This window comes from Rattus rattus, chromosome 14 (assembly GCF_011064425.1).
Source record: "Rattus rattus isolate New Zealand chromosome 14, Rrattus_CSIRO_v1, whole genome shotgun sequence".
Taxonomy (NCBI): domain Eukaryota; kingdom Metazoa; phylum Chordata; class Mammalia; order Rodentia; family Muridae; genus Rattus; species Rattus rattus.
This window is the reverse complement of record NC_046167.1, coordinates 26,135,347-26,150,965: the sequence shown is the minus strand read 5'-3', so window position 1 is coordinate 26,150,965 and position 15,619 is coordinate 26,135,347. Positions and strand designations below refer to the sequence as shown.

The 15,619-nt window shown below is 42.5% G+C and overlaps 1 protein-coding gene across 1 annotated transcript in view; it reads right to left on the bottom strand.

Moving 5' to 3' along the window:
• Positions 1-7,183, bottom strand: part of Heatr1 (HEAT repeat containing 1) — a 40,686-nt gene extending 33,503 nt beyond the window's left edge. Inside the window, 7 exon segments of the mRNA XM_032885299.1 lie at positions 132-265; positions 385-596; positions 1,847-1,987; positions 2,301-2,402; positions 4,040-4,181; positions 5,933-6,149; positions 6,654-7,183. Of these exon segments, the coding sequence (XP_032741190.1) occupies positions 132-265; positions 385-596; positions 1,847-1,987; positions 2,301-2,402; positions 4,040-4,181; positions 5,933-6,149; positions 6,654-6,795 (1,090 nt within the window). The 5' untranslated portion in view covers positions 6,796-7,183.
• Between the last annotated feature and the right edge of the window lie 8,436 nt (positions 7,184-15,619).

Here is a 15,619-nt window from a genome sequence, read left to right as displayed (position 1 = left end):
GAAGTTACATAGAAACTACTGAATTAGGAGAAATTTTAAATAGTTAAATAGTTAAAACCTATCAACCAGGTGTCCTAGTTGAAGATAAATGAAACTTGGGAAGCTTTTAGACCCAAATGCAAGCCACATACCTGCAACGTGCTGAACAAGAGAGGCAACCAGATGGGGAAGCATGTAGCGCAGAAGAGGACTCACATCGTAGTTTTCGGAGATCCCATGAAGTAGCCCTATAAGGTCTGGAACACCACACAGGTGAGGAAACGGCCTTTCAAGAAGCAAGCATACACAATAGCAACACATTAGACAGGAGCAATTTAAAAAGCACACTTACCGAAACACATTCAAAACAACTTTACTAGCCTCTAGCTATACAACAATACATACTTTTTCCCAAGGGTCTCTGGCTTCTGTCGCTGTAGGAGAATTATCAGGCAACCTAATCCATCCTTGACCTGAGAAGGAACCTTGGTCAATGTTTTGATGAGCTGGGATGCCAGTGAGTTCACAAAGGTGTCTTCCATTGTTACTTTGACAGAAATCTGACAGATTATCATGTATGTCGCAGCTCTATAATCTGCTAAAGATGATTTCAACCCCTAAATGTTTTTAAAATATAAAGAAAATGACAAAATTTAGAATTATGTTCTTCTACTTAACTACAACAAATCATAAATCTCAATATTTGCCCTGCTTTAAATGTTAAACATAGTAAATACACATACTGAAACATTAGTAGCAGGACTGTGTACATTCCTTATGTTTCTATGTATAAGATAAAAAAAAAAATTCACAGCACTCAGGGGCTGAGGCAGGATGAACATGGGTTCAAAACCAGTGTGGACCACACAGCAAAAACCTCAAAAAACAGAACAAAAAACCCTAAGGCTGGGGGCTGGAGAGATGGCTCAGCGGTTAAGAGCACTGACTGCTCTTCCAGAGGACCTGAGTTCAAATCCCAGGAACCACATGGTGGCTCACAACCATCTGTTATGAGATCTGATGCCCTCTTCTGGTGTGTCTAAGATAGCTACAGTGTACTCACATATGTAAAATAAATCTTTTCAAAAAAAAAACCCTAAGGCTGGCAGGATGGTTCAGCAGGTAGACACTTGGTATCATGCCTGATGACCTGAGTTCATCATCAGGGCTCACATATGTTGTCCTCTGGCTTCCACCTCAGTACACACATGTACAGACAAACAAGCAAATGAAAAGGATGGGCCCTTTAAGAAAAACGTAGTTTTAAAAACACTTTAACAAATAAATACATTGTAAATTTAAAAGAATCTATAAAACCTAATGACGCTAACAGACAATGACTCTTTAGAAGTAGAAAACCAAGGTGTTCACTTCCATTCTTATATGGACACAGGGATGAGACAAGTCTATAGGATGAGAAGGGACTTCTGAAAAGTCTCCTAACTCAGACATCTCAACAAGAGGCAACAAGCTCTGCCCGACCTGTGAGCTCATATCTTTGGAAGAGAGCCGACCACCTCATCACTCACGGGGTAAAAACTACTGAATTAAAGATAGTAACCTGGGCCTAGAAGTAAAAGCAGAGCCTCTGCCAAGTGCCTGGTACAGATGCCTGTGCTAAAAGAACAGGTAAGTGACCGCCTGTGCTCGCAGGACAGTCTCTGCCTAAGAAAACAGATCCAGGACACAGTGAGAGCTAACACTAATTACTAGACACTTACTTAAGAACTGACAGGTCTTTTAAACCGAAAGATTGAATCTTACCAACGATTCAAAATAAATTACCAATCTAAAAACAATTATTTCTCCATGAAATTTTCACAAGCAAGAGAATTACTTTATGTATTAAATGATTTATTTGACCAACCTTTTGGATGTATGGAAATAGTTTGGCAACTACATTGTCTGACAGGTTCTCAGCAGCCACTAGAGCAGACACAATGGTGGAGGCATAGAAGGCCAAGAGCACTCTCAGCTGGGCTGAGCTTCCCGGATACTCGGCAAAAGCCTGAAATAGGGATCACAGCACACGTCAGCTCTTCTGAAGCACTCTGGCTCTAAGTACCATACACAACGAGAATGACTTGCCTGACAAGCTTCCTGACATTTTTGGATAGTTTCTACTTAACAATCACTATAGCTGGAACCTGACAACCAATAGACTAACTTATTTTTATAGAAAATATCTTTGGTGAAAAGACTGATTCTTCACCTGCTCATGCACCCCAAGGAACTTCTAAGTTCCACTGAATATATTTCCTTTCTCGGGGTAATTAATCATTTTATGAGTCCACACACTGAACAACACACTCACAGCTCACCTTCACAGATCTGGTCACCAGGCTGCAAATAAAATCCATGAATCCCAGGTCTTTGTAGCAATGGGTGACCAAAGTTCCTCTAGCTAACGGCACTCCAGATTGCTATTGACAAAAGAACAAGCTATTAGAAACAATTGCCAACTGACCATTACCTCAAGCATCTACCTAGTAGCATTTGTATATTGTGGCAGGTCCTCAATACAGATACAACCTCTCCTTATAACTGGTGGTGATGAGATTAACACATAAACCCTTAGAAACTCCAAAGAGCGGATAACGATGAAGGCAAAAGAATTCAGCACAAAGCACTCAGCATGTGCTGTTTATGTACACACTGAACCTCAACTCTGTAGCTCTGCACAATCCTACTCGTAGGATTGTTCTGTCTCCACGTCACAAGGTCCTAAGAGCAGAAGACCTGGGCCAACCTGTACTATTACCAGCTACTATTAACTACTGCCGCACATGGTCTGTGACCAAACATTAACACAACAATTAAATGAAGCCTGCAAGGAGCCTTTAGTGGGAGGATGAGGCTTAGATACCCAGAAAGGGTTCGTTTCTAGACAATGGTGAAGTCTGTGAAGACTAGAATGGGCTTGATGTTCTCAGTGCTGGGAAAGGCAGTTTGAACAGCAAGTTTATCACGGATGCAGGTTTTGAACTCCAGTTAGTCCAACTGTTTTACATCCAGTCTTAAATTTTCTTTTTAATTCAAACTGGGGATTCCTTCCCTCGTTCCTTCCGACTGCTGAGTTCACTGCCGCTGTCATTAGCTCCTGGCGTAGGCCAGTGGTCTGTCAGTCTGCTCTCTTCCTCAGCAGCTCCTTGGCCAGTTCCATCAGCAAGCTCACATGGAGTTCCGCCCATGACATACACCTACTTTCTTCTAGTCTGTGTTGCAGCAGATAGATCCCGCTAGGCCTTCTTCTCAGGTAACTATCCCTTCATTCCAAACACCAACTCGATTTTAACAGTATCCTGATGCTCTTCTAGTTATACTAATCCCTTTAATTTGTGTAAGTATTTTAAGAGTTCCACTGTCTTTTGTACCAAAGTTACAGATGCAGAGTAGCACTGTACAGAGAACAGGGCTCATATAGTAACCGTGTTCACTTCAGGTATAGGAACTCTATCAAATAGCTGAAATTTTCTGAGTCTGTCCTCTCCTGTATAAAGAGTTTATGAGGCTCCATGGGAGTATGATGTAAAATGCACTGTCTAACATTGGGCACTAAATACACGCTAGGTGGCACTGACAGAGTTTCTGCTAGGAAGTCAATGGCATAGGTACTACTGGACTATCCCAGGATCGTTAAGGGCTTTACTTTTCCCAAACTAAATTGAGTTGAACTCAAAACTCCCCATCCATTCTCCCCTGTTCTGACTGCCAGCTCCACCATCTGTCATTAGCAATTGGTGCTGGCGGATCTGTGAGTTTGAGGTCAGCCTGGTCTACATAGTGAGTTGCAGGCTACCCAGTGCCACATAGAAACCCTTTCTCAAAAAAATAAAAGTTCATAACCAGCTTTAGATGTATAGTGAGACCCTACCCCCAAAACAAAAGCAGCCAAGCAACTAAGGAGGGAATTGAGGCCAGCCAGAACTTCACAGGGAGTCTCTACCTCAAAACAAAACAACAAAAGCAAACCCCACAAAACCAAACCAAATCATAAAACCGTAATCATGACTTATAATAATTATGTCACAAATGAGTATGTCATTAAACACAATGTTACCTTAACAGGAAAGAGCCAAAACCATTTGTTTTTCGGATTACCAATTTTTAGAAGCTGTATCACACGCACAAATACCCGTGTCTCGTGGTATGGCAGAACACAAGCGATGAGACTGTCTGGATTGTAAAGATGGATGTGGAACCTAAGAAAAATATGAACCCATTAAAATACAAAATTCAAAAGTACAAAATATAAAACTCACAGGTCCTTCTTTTTTCTTTTTCATTTCTTCTGACAAAGTATCACTGGATGGCCCTGTCTGTATGGAACTTGCTATGCAGACAAGTTCAGGGCACTTCCAAATCACAGATCCCCTGCCTCTGCTTCCCAAGAGTTTATCAACACGTCCGGCAGACCCACGTTTCTAAAAGGTCCAAAATCTGCCTTGATGAAGTACAAAGTATCAATCACAACAGATGAAGACAAGAAGCCCTCCATTTTGCATTCCAGTTTGAGTCAACATGGTTCAATCAATTCGGAGCAATAACATTTTGAATGTTCAGTATCAAAATGCATACCCTATTCACTTTCTTTCAACTTTAATGAAACTGTGCGAGCATCACTAAGACACAGCAATAACCACTGAGCTTATCTGTGCTCCAGTCACCTTCTACAGCTTTCCTAACTACTGTTTCCAAAACCAAGAGGTTTTTTTTTTGGGGGGGGGGCAGTTGGGGGTTGGAGGGATTGGTTTTTTTCAAGTCAGGGTTTCTCTATGTAGCCCTGGATGTCCTGGATCTAGCTTTATAGATCAGTCTGGCCCTGAACTCAGAGAGCTCCACCTGCCTCTGCCTCCCAAGCACTGGAACTAAAGGTGTGAGCCACCATACCCAGCAAAAATCAAAAGACTAATAAAATCACATTAATTTATCCAGATAGAAAAATGACAACACATATATTTTGTATATGAACTTGAAAATGTCAGTTCTTCTACGCTAAGAACATTAAGAAAGATTCTCCTATTCTCTTGCATGTACTTAAAGAAAAAAGATTATATACAGTACCTACACAAGCATGTGCACCTCATCCACACACTTGCCCACAAAGGTCAGAGGGCACTGGATCTTCTAGATCTGGAGTTACAGATAGCTCTAAGTGCCCCGACACTTGAGGGGTCCTCCTCAAGAACAGTAAGCACTCTTCACCATGAGCAATCTCTTAAACTCCTACATGTACCTTAGTAGTAGCAGACCTTGCCTTCTATCTACTTTATACAGGTTTTGGTATTAACTAAGACACTACTTAAATGAAGTTTTCCTCAACAAACCTTGGCATAGCTACCTCTCTAAATCTTGTGTAAAACATTAAGGTATTTATTTAAGACACATAGTCAGTTCCAGGCCAGCCAGGCCAAAAAACAAAGTAAGTTAAAAATCAGCTTGAGCCAGGTGGTGGTGGTGCACGCCTTTAATCCCAGCACTCTGGAGGCAGACACAGGTAGATCTCTGGGTGTGAGGCCAGGCTGGTGTACACAATGAGTTCCAGGACAGCCGGGGCTACACAGAGAAACCCTGTCTCCAAAAACAAAGCATTCAACAAACAAAAAGCATCATCAGCAACAAATGAGGGCTGTATAATGTATGAGACCCTATCCCTAAAACAAAGCTAGCCAAAGACCATGACATACTTTCCAGCACTCGGGAAGAAAGGGGCAGATCTCTGTGAGTTCGAGGTCAGCCAGAGATACACAGTGAGACCCTGTCTCAAAAATCAAACAAACCCCTCAGACTCCAAACACACCAAATAGGAACGAATGACACCTTATTCAAGATCAGCATGGTTAATATAAGAGAATGTTTACCTGACATTCTAGACATCATATTAACCTTCAAAATCTGCTAAAGCTAACAATATAGCTTATCAAGTGTTTGTAACTACTTAAGTTTTAGCTACCTGTGAATCAGCCATTCCAGACACTTCTGTGCTGGCTTAAGGAGGAAATAAGGAGACAAGTGAAGGAGGAACAGTGAAATGTTTTCATCCAGCTGCTTGTTCACTGCTTTGGTCTGGACGCTGCGCTCCAAGGTTTTTGCTAGCTGGCTGAACAAAGGTGCTTCAAACTGTTCAAAGGCAGGGTCAATTCCAAGAAGTTCCTCCAGGCCAGTGCATCCTAGGAGAAGAGTCACTTATAACTTCTCTGTAAGCAAACTCAACAGGTAGTCTTCTACAGTCTTCCTCACCCCTAAGTTCATGAGCTCTGTTATAACGTGTAATGCACTCCCAAACATTGGCTTTAGTTGTTAATATATAGGATAAATCTGATCCCACTCATCAGGAGAAAAGAAAGTACTTCATGACAAGAACTCCACTCCGACCCCTTCTTTTTAGTCCTTAATAGAACTACGCCTAGTTCTGAAAGTCTCCTCTCACACCGCAGTCATTGTCTCGGTTTCTTTACTTTTCTTCCTTTTTAAATATTAGTTGACTTGTGAAATTCCAGATACTATTACTTATAAATACATTCAAGCATCTAGCAAGATTGGTGTTTTTCCCCGTTTAACAAGATAAATCAAACCCCGCACTGCTTGGGGAAAAAAAACAGACAAGAAAATACAGAACACTCCACCACCAATATCATTGCTCCAGGAGCTTTGCTAAGTGAAAGGGTGCTCACCGATGGCAAAGGCGGTATCCCTGTCGATTGTGGCCGCTTCTTTGGGGTCAAATAATAGAGAGGCAACTTCACGTCTAGATAGAAGGCTGGAATCAGTCTGAGGGAGGGCGAGTCGCTGGAGTTGCTGAGCTAAGGACGTCATCTTGCACGGAGGCGGATGTCTCAAAACGCCGGCTAAGAAAAAACAGCGTGAAAATTTCTTGCGAAACTTCAAGCGGCTTAATTGATGGCAGCACCGGCCTCATGTACTGATAATGCGGCGTTCAGTACTTTCGAGGACACAGAAATCTCCTTTCCAGCCACTCCAGGACCCACGAAGCTCAAACACCACAGCATTTGCATTAACTACACCTCGGCAGCACCAGCTTTCCCCAGCCCTGGACCATGGTCTCAAGGCCCACCCTGGCCTCCCGTCCCAAGACACGATCGCGCCTAGCCGCACCGTGTTCCTCCTCACCCCGAACTAGGAATATCAGCAGGATTCGACAGCTAACAACTTCTTAGAGGAGCTCCCACATGGTGCCGGCACTGTCCCGGAACTCTAAAGCACGCCTCATAGGAACTTCCGGCTTCCTACTACGGCAAGAGAAAAGGGACATCTTAGTAGGAAAGGCGTTACAACAGCCCCGCCTCCCTGACACTAAGTTCCGCCTATTCTTCAGGCCAGTCATTTAATTCCCCACCTACTTTCCCCTCCATGTGCCTGACCCTCAAAGCCCCGCCCTCCGCTTGCGCATCCCTTTAAGCTCCGCCTTCCATCCTCACCTCTTTCCAAACCCCACACTTATTACCCCTCTTTTAAGCCCCACCCATCACGGAAACGTCTAAACCACGCCCATAGCCCCTCCTTCTTGGAGTTCCTTCTTTTCAGAAAGTCGCCTATAAGACTCGCCTCTTTCGGAACCCCGCCCCCTCCAGTCCTTGGTACTTAAGCTCGCTTCTGTGGGTTCGTTGTATGTGCCCTCAGGCTTATGTTTGGGATTCAGTTTCTGCAGTCGTCTTTTGGAGCTTTATGGGTGTGTAGCAGGGATGGTTCATTCACGGGAAACTTACACAGCCAGCGAGAGGCTGAAACAAGGGAAGCCGCGTTTCTAATCATGTGCTACACACTTGGCTTGAGCTGCAGACCCTAGTGCAATTTGGTTGCTTTGTAAGTACACACACGCTGCACGCAGCTAATGACAACCTTATCACTTTTGCTTTGTCTGCATTCCTAGGGAGTTCATATTTCTTATTAATTCTTATTTCTTTTATTAATTATTATTATTATTATTATTTGAAACATGACATTTTAATTTTTAAGTGAAAATAGCTTTTTTTTCAAGATGAGAGGTGGGGGCTCACTCCTTTAATTCCAGCACAAGGGCGGCAGAGGCAGTCGGATCTGGGTTCGAGGCAGGACATCCAGAGCTGCACAGAGAAACCTTGTCTAGAAAACAAAAACAAACAAACGAAAATCAAAATCACACAAAAAATTCTTTTCATAGTCTTGTTACAGTTTCCTTCCACAGCTCTTTCCAGATCCTCCAACACTTCCCCACCCACCCAAATCCACACTGTTTTTTCTTTTTCTCGTTAGAATGCAAACTGATGATGATAGGTAAAATAAAAACAAACAAATCATAATAGAAGAAAACAAAGAAACAGAAGAAAAAAGAGCCAAAGCAAAGCTCAAGAAACACATATAGACACAGAGACACACACACAGAAAATCATATAAAAATACAAAATCAGAAACGGAAATATATATGCCAAGGATCTATGGGGGGGGGGAGCCCTGGCAAAGAATTATGAGGCAAAGAACCTCCAAAAAATGCTACAGAGTTCATTTTGTGTTGTCCATATGCTAATTGGGGCTGGAACCTGGCCTTAGGCTTGTGCAGTGGATTAGTTCCATTGGAGAAAACTGATTTGTCAGTGATTATCAATGGGAGATAGCTTCTGGGTACGGGACAGGGGCTTATATCCTTCCTCTCTCAGCGCTGGAAGCCCATCTGGCCCAGACCCAGGCCGGCGCTGTGTGCTGCCAGTCTCTTCTACTGACTTTGGAAGGCCTTGTTTCCTTGGTGTCCTCCACCCCCACTTACTATCTTTTGCCCTCTTCTCCTACCTTACCTTTTGGCTTCCTTTTTGCCTTCCTAAGGAGAGGGTTTAGATGGAGACCTCATATTTAGGACTGAGCAACTGAGGTCTCTCACTCTCTACACATTGCCCAGCTGTGTTGTGGGTCTCTGTATTCTCTTCTGCTACTGGAGGAAGTTTCTCTGAGGGCAGCTAAGCAAGAGAAGCTGATCTGAGTATAGCAGAATGTCTTTAAGAGTCATGGGGGTAGGAGAGATGACTCAGCAGTTAAGAACACTGATAGTTATTCTTCCAAAGGTCCTGAGTTCAATTCCCAGCAACCACATGGTGTCTCACAACCATCTGTAATGGGATCTGATGCCCTCTTCTGGCGTGTCTGAAGACAGCAACAGTGTATTCATATAAATAAAATAAATAAATCTTTTAAAAAGAGTCATATATGTGTGTATTTAAGAGTTATATATTGGGCATATACCCAAAAGATGCCCCAACATATAAAAAGACACGTGCTCCACTATGTTCATAGCAGCAGCCTTTTTATAATAGCCAGAAGCTGGAAAGAACCCAGATGCCCTTCAACAGAGGAATGGATACAGAAAATGTGTACATCTACACAATGGAATATTACTCAGCTATCAAAACAATGACTTTATGAAATTGTAGGCAAATGGTCGAACTGGAAAATATCATCCTGAGTGAGGTAACCCAATCACAGAAAAACACACATGGTATGCACTCATTGATAAGTGGCTAATAGCCCAAATGCTTGAATTACCCTAGATGTCTAGAACAAATGAAACTCAAGACGGATGATCAAAATGTGAATGCTTCACTCCTTCTTTAAAAGGGGAACAAGAATACCCTTGGCAGGGAATAGAGAGGCAAAGATTAAAACAGACACAGAAGGAACACCCATTCAGAGCCTGCCCCACATGTGGCCTATACATATACAGTCACCCAATTAGACAAGATGGATGAAGCAAAGAAGTGCAGGCTGACAGGAACCACATGTAGATCTCTCCTGAGAGACACAGCAAGAATACAACAAATACATAGGCGAATGCCAGCAGCAAACTACTGAACTGAGAACTGGACCCCCCCGTTGAAGGAATCAGAGAAAGAACTGGAAGAGCTTGAAGGGGCTCAAGACCCCATATGAACAACAATGCCAAGCAACCAGAGCTTCCAGGGACTAAGCCACTACCTAAAGACTATATATGGACTGACCCTGGACTCTGACCTCATAGGTAGCATTGAATATTCCAGTAAGATCATCGGTGTAAGGGGAAGCCCTGGGTCCTGCTAAGACTGAACGTGATTGTTGGGGGGAGGACGGCAATGGGGGGTGGAGGGGGAGGGGAACACCCATACAAAAGAGGAGGGGGATGTTGGCCCGTAAACCGGGAAAGGGAATAACACTCGAAATGTAAATAAGAAATACTCAAGTTAAAAAAAATAAAATAAGATGACTATAAAACATCTCGGAGTCCTCTGAGACATCCATGAGGACCACAACATTGCGTGTCTGAGGTCCACATCAAAAAAAAATAAAATAAAATAAAATAAAGAGTTATATATATTTAAGATATATTTATTTAATATATTGATATTATATAAGATATATATGATATATATATATATATATATATCAATAAATGAACAATAGTAGTTGGGTTTCCCCTAGTTCCCTAGCCTATCTGGTTTCAGATTCTTGATCACTGAGGAATGTAAGGCAGACAGGTCACTATTATAGGTCAAAGGTTTGGCGACTAGATTGGTTTTACCTTTTTCCTCTTGCATGCAGAGCACCCTCCAGGACCATGAACACCAGTCAGTAGGTGTGAAGGCTCTGTGTAGGCACCAGCTCGACCTCTCCACTTTCAATGAGTCGTGTAAATGTCTTCAGCAGTACGGCCTTACAGTCAGTTTGTGGAGAGCAATCAACAGCTTCGTCAATAGGTTGTTTGGGACTTCCTATGGGGCCCCCTTGGCTGACAACTCGGTTAGATGTAACCCTTTCCTGGAACTGGAGACTTCATCTGGTAATGAAAGATGTCCAGTTGGGGCTCCATTTCCCCATTATTTGGGAACTCCAATTGGATCATCTTCATATATGTACGTATTTTAGAAGTTTCTTCTGTACTAGGTTTCCATACAACGTGTCAAACGGCCCTTAGTCTTAGCCGTCCCTCTCTGAATTTCCTCCCTCACCCCTTTCTTCCATCCCCCTCTTTTTTTGATCCTCTGTTCCAATCCCATCCCACCCCATTCTCCCATAACTGTTTATTCTATTTCCCTTTCCCAGGGAGTGCCAACCTTGTCTGCCCCACCCCCAACCCCTTACTCTATACCTAACCTCTATGTGTGTATAGATGGTACCCTGCTTACTGAAAAATTAACACGTATAAGTGATTATTTACCATTTTTGTCTTTGGGGTTCTTGGCGACCTCGCTCAGGATGATTTTTTTTTTCTAGTTTCATATGTGCACCTGAGAAATCCATGATTTCATTTGTTTAATCTTTGAGTGACATTCCAAAGTGTCAACATGCCAAGTTTTCTTTCTCTCATCCATCCATCGATAGGCATCTAATATAGTGATAAGTAAGTATGGTGTAGCCTTTATGTCTGACTTTAAGTGAAATGTTTCAGCAAAGCCTTTATGTTTGCATGAATAAGTAGAGGCTGAGAATTGTTTTGAGAATGTTCGAACCTCGAAGAAATGTTGTCTCTCCAGAGAATCTGCCCTTGGTGCTCTGTGAGAGCTTGCAGCTGCACCAAACTTGATCCTAAGACACTCCTGGCAAACCTGGAGTTCTTACTTTGGATTATGGGTAGCCATGATCAAAAGGGACTGAGATTTATATGGGTCATCTGCTCTCACGGGCAGCAAGAGAAGGATAACTTGGGTAGCTGGAACCTTTCCCAGTCCCACTTAACCTCGTACACTGTTTGAATGAAATAACCGGAGTGAGCTAGCTGGATGTCAGTCTTTTCCAAGAAGGCTGAACCCCTTTCCTCCTTCAGAAAAATGAAAGCTTAACATCTTGATGAGTTTCTCTCTCTACCGTGGCACCTACAACTGACATCAAACAATAATCTAGTCTGTCTTCCATTTCTGGCTATTACAAATAGACCAACAATAAACGTAGTTGAGGGAGTGTCTCTGTAGTAGGGCATTAAGCCTTTGGGTATATGTTTAAGGATGCTATCGTTCGGTCTTGGAAGTAGATCTTTTCCCAGCTTCATAGAGCCGTCACACTGATTTCCATGCTGGCTGTGTAAGTTTACACTCCCACCAGCAATGGAGGAGTGTCCCTCCCCCCTTATTCCAGATCTCACCAGCAGGAGTTGTCATTTATTGATCTGGGTCATTCCGACTGGCGTAAAATGAAACGTCAGAGTGGTTTTGATCTACATCTCCCCAGGGGCTAAGGATGTTGAGCGTCTCTTAGAGTTTCTCAGCCATTTTTATTTCTGACTTTAAGGATTCTCTCTTTAGATCTGTACTCCAGGATTAAATTGGGTTGTTTTCTCGATGTCCATTTTTTTTTAGCTCTTCATATATTTTAGATATGTTTAGATACTAGCACTCTATCAGATGTATAGTTGGTAAAAAATCTTTTCCGTTCTGTAGCCTGCCGCTTTGTTCAATTGTGTCTTTGGACATACAGAAGCGGTTCAGTTTCATGTGCTCTCTGTCTTTTCTTAGTGCCTGTACGGCTTTCAGCATTCTGTTCATAAAATCTTTCCTTGTGCCGGTGGGCTCAAGCCTATTCCCCACCTTCTCTTCTCTCAGACTTGGTGTATGTGGCCTTATGCTGAGGTCTGTGGTTCACTTAGAGTTGAGCTTAGTGCAGGATGGTAAGTGTGAATGGATTTGCAGCCTTCCAGTTTGACCAGCATCATTTGTTGAAGATGCTGTGTTTTTTCCAGTATGTATTTCTGGCTTCTTTACCAAAAATCAGATATGCATAGATGTGTGACTTTATGCCTGGCTCTTCAATTCAATTCCACGGGTCAATTTTTATTACTATTGCTCTGTAGTACAATCTGAGGTTAGGGATAGGGAGACCTCCAGCAGCTCTTTTCTTACTCCAGGGTGTTTTAACTATCGTGTGTGTGTGTGTGTGTGTGTGTGTGTGTGTGTGTGTGTCCACATAAAGCTGAAAATTCCTCCTTTGAAGTACTGGGAAGAATTTTATTGGAATTTTGATGAAGATTACATTGAGTCTGTAGATTGCTTTTGGTAGGACGGCCATTTTCATTATGTTAACCCTCCCAATCCATGAGCGTGGGAGATCTTTCTATCTTCTGATATCTTCCTCAGTTTCTTTCTTCAGGGACTTGGAGTCCTTGTCATATAGGTCTTTCCCTTGCTTGGTTAGAGTTACACCAAGGTAGTTTATGTTACTTGTGGCTATTGTGAAGGGTGTCATTTCCCTGATATCTTTCTAAGTTCTTTCGTCTATAGGAATGCTACTGATCTTTGTGTATTAAATCTGTATTTATCAGCTGCAAGAGTTTCCTGGTGGAATTTTTAGGGTCACTTATATATACAACCGTATCTTCATCCAACATGAGGCTTTGACGTCTTTCCATCCTGTCTGTGGATCCTTTCCATCCCTCGTCTTATCGTTCTAGCTAAGACATCAAGTACTATCCTGAGTAGGCATAAAAGGAGTGGGCAGCGTTGTCTTGTTCCTGATCTTAGTGGAATTGCTTTAAGTTTCCATTTAAGATGATACTGGCCATGAGCTTGCTGTGAAAAGCCTTTATTATGCTGAGGGATGTTTCTTGTATACCTACTCTCTCAGGGACTTTTATCATGAAGGGTATTGGATTTTTGTCAAAGGCCTTTTATGCACGTAATGAGATGTTCGTGTGGTTTTGTCTTTCACTGTTTATATGTGGATGGCCTCTGTGGATCTATGCATGTCCAACCATCCTTGCATCTCTGGGATGAAACCTACATGATCATAGTGGACAGTCTTTTTGATATGTTCTTGTATCCAGTTTGCATGACCAGGGGGTTTCCAGGGAGAGTGTCTCGGGTCAGACAATAGGATGGGGTGAGGAAGGAAGGCTGTAGGAGAAGATATGGGTAGTTCCCCAGGAATCATGTTTTTTCCTTTAAATCAAACCTAGGCCAGAGAATTGACTGAACAGGTAAAAGCTCTTGCTATCAAGCCTGATGACTTGAATTACAGGGTAGAGGGAGAGAACTGACTCTTACAAGAGAGCCTTCTCTTGCATATAAATAGTAAATGTCTTTAAAAGGCACCTTGTTGAGGCATAATTTTGAAACAATAAGAGCAATCATTTCAGTGAAACCACTTGGCAACTGTTAGCAAATGAACACGCAGGTGTAACCATGTCTCCATCCCTAACAGAAGTTTAGCATAGCTACAAGTTATTTCGCTGCAGCCTCTGCGATGACGTCAACACAGCCTAGCCCCAGGAGTACCAGGTAACCACACAACAAACCTGCTTCAAGGTCACTGTGGCAAAGGATACGCTCCGTGGACCACACGGGGGAGGCTGGATGCTCTGCCTCTCTGTTCTGGAGGCATCCATTTCTCTCCAGACTTGGGGCTCACCATTGCAGCAGCATCCAGCTTTCTGTGCCCCTCTTCCACTGGAAATGTGGGAAACACAGCTGCTCTTTTGAAGGCATTCTTGGCAAAGTTCCTGCATTTCTCTCCATTGGATTAACATAGTCTCCCATCGTTGGCTTAGCGCTGGTTAAGGCAAACAATAAAAAATAAAAAAACTACCTTCCATGTATCTCTTCAGACAGTTAGTAACCTGTGTCTACACAAGGTGTTCATTACTGAGAACAACAAATACAGATTATAGTGACAACATTTTAATAAAATTATTTAAGTAAACCTGAAGTTTTAGTCCTTGATAAATATTGTCTCAGGAAATATATATCACGATGACAAATTACAATTTTGTTATTTAATATTGAGACCTAAGAATTATTTAATATGGCTAAATATCTTTTAGCTGCCACTAACTAAATAAAATTCTGTTGTTGAGAATTTTACACTAATGTCTGAGTACATCCATAACCATAAGCTGAAAATACATAGGGAAATTGGAAATTGGATGTTTGAGGCTTCTTAGAAATAACTTCTACTCTGCCTGAATCTGTTACGTTGTAAAAGGAAGGGTGACTGGCCCCCCAGTCCTTTCTTCTCACTAAGAGGTTCTTAAGAGTCTCCCTGAAGCCTGGAGCCATGGCTGGAAAAGCGGTAGCCCAGGAACATCCAGCCTGTCTTCTAGTTGTGGGGACACAGGAGAAGAGCTGCTTCCAAAAAACTTAAGCACATACCCAGTTATTTTTAAACTTTTATTTATGTATATGTGTGTGAGTGCATGTGTGTGCACACAGACGTGAGTGTGTGTATGTGTGTATGTATGTGTATGTTTGTATGTATGTGTCTGTGTCCATGTGAGAGTGTATGTGTATATGTTGGTGAGAGAGAGAGAGAGAGAGAGAGAGAGAGAGAGAGAGAGAGTGTGTGTGTGAGAGAGAGAGAGAGAGAGAGAGTGTGTGTGTGTGAGAGAGAGAGAGACAGAGAGACAGAGAGACAGAGAGACAGAGTGTGTGTGTGTGTGTGTGAGAGAGAGAGAGAGAGAGAGAGAGAGAGAGAGAGAGAGACTGTGTGTAAGAGAATGTGTGTGTGTCTGTGTGAGTGTCTGTGTGGTGTGGATGTGTGAGTACTCTTGCACAAGTGTTTGCAAGTGCCAAGAACACAGAAGAAAGGTTGTCAGGCTTGACCTCAGACACTTTGATTACCCACCCAAATTTATCTTTTGTTGAAATGGGATCAGCTGGACACAGTGACATATGCCAGAAATCCCAGCATCTTGAAG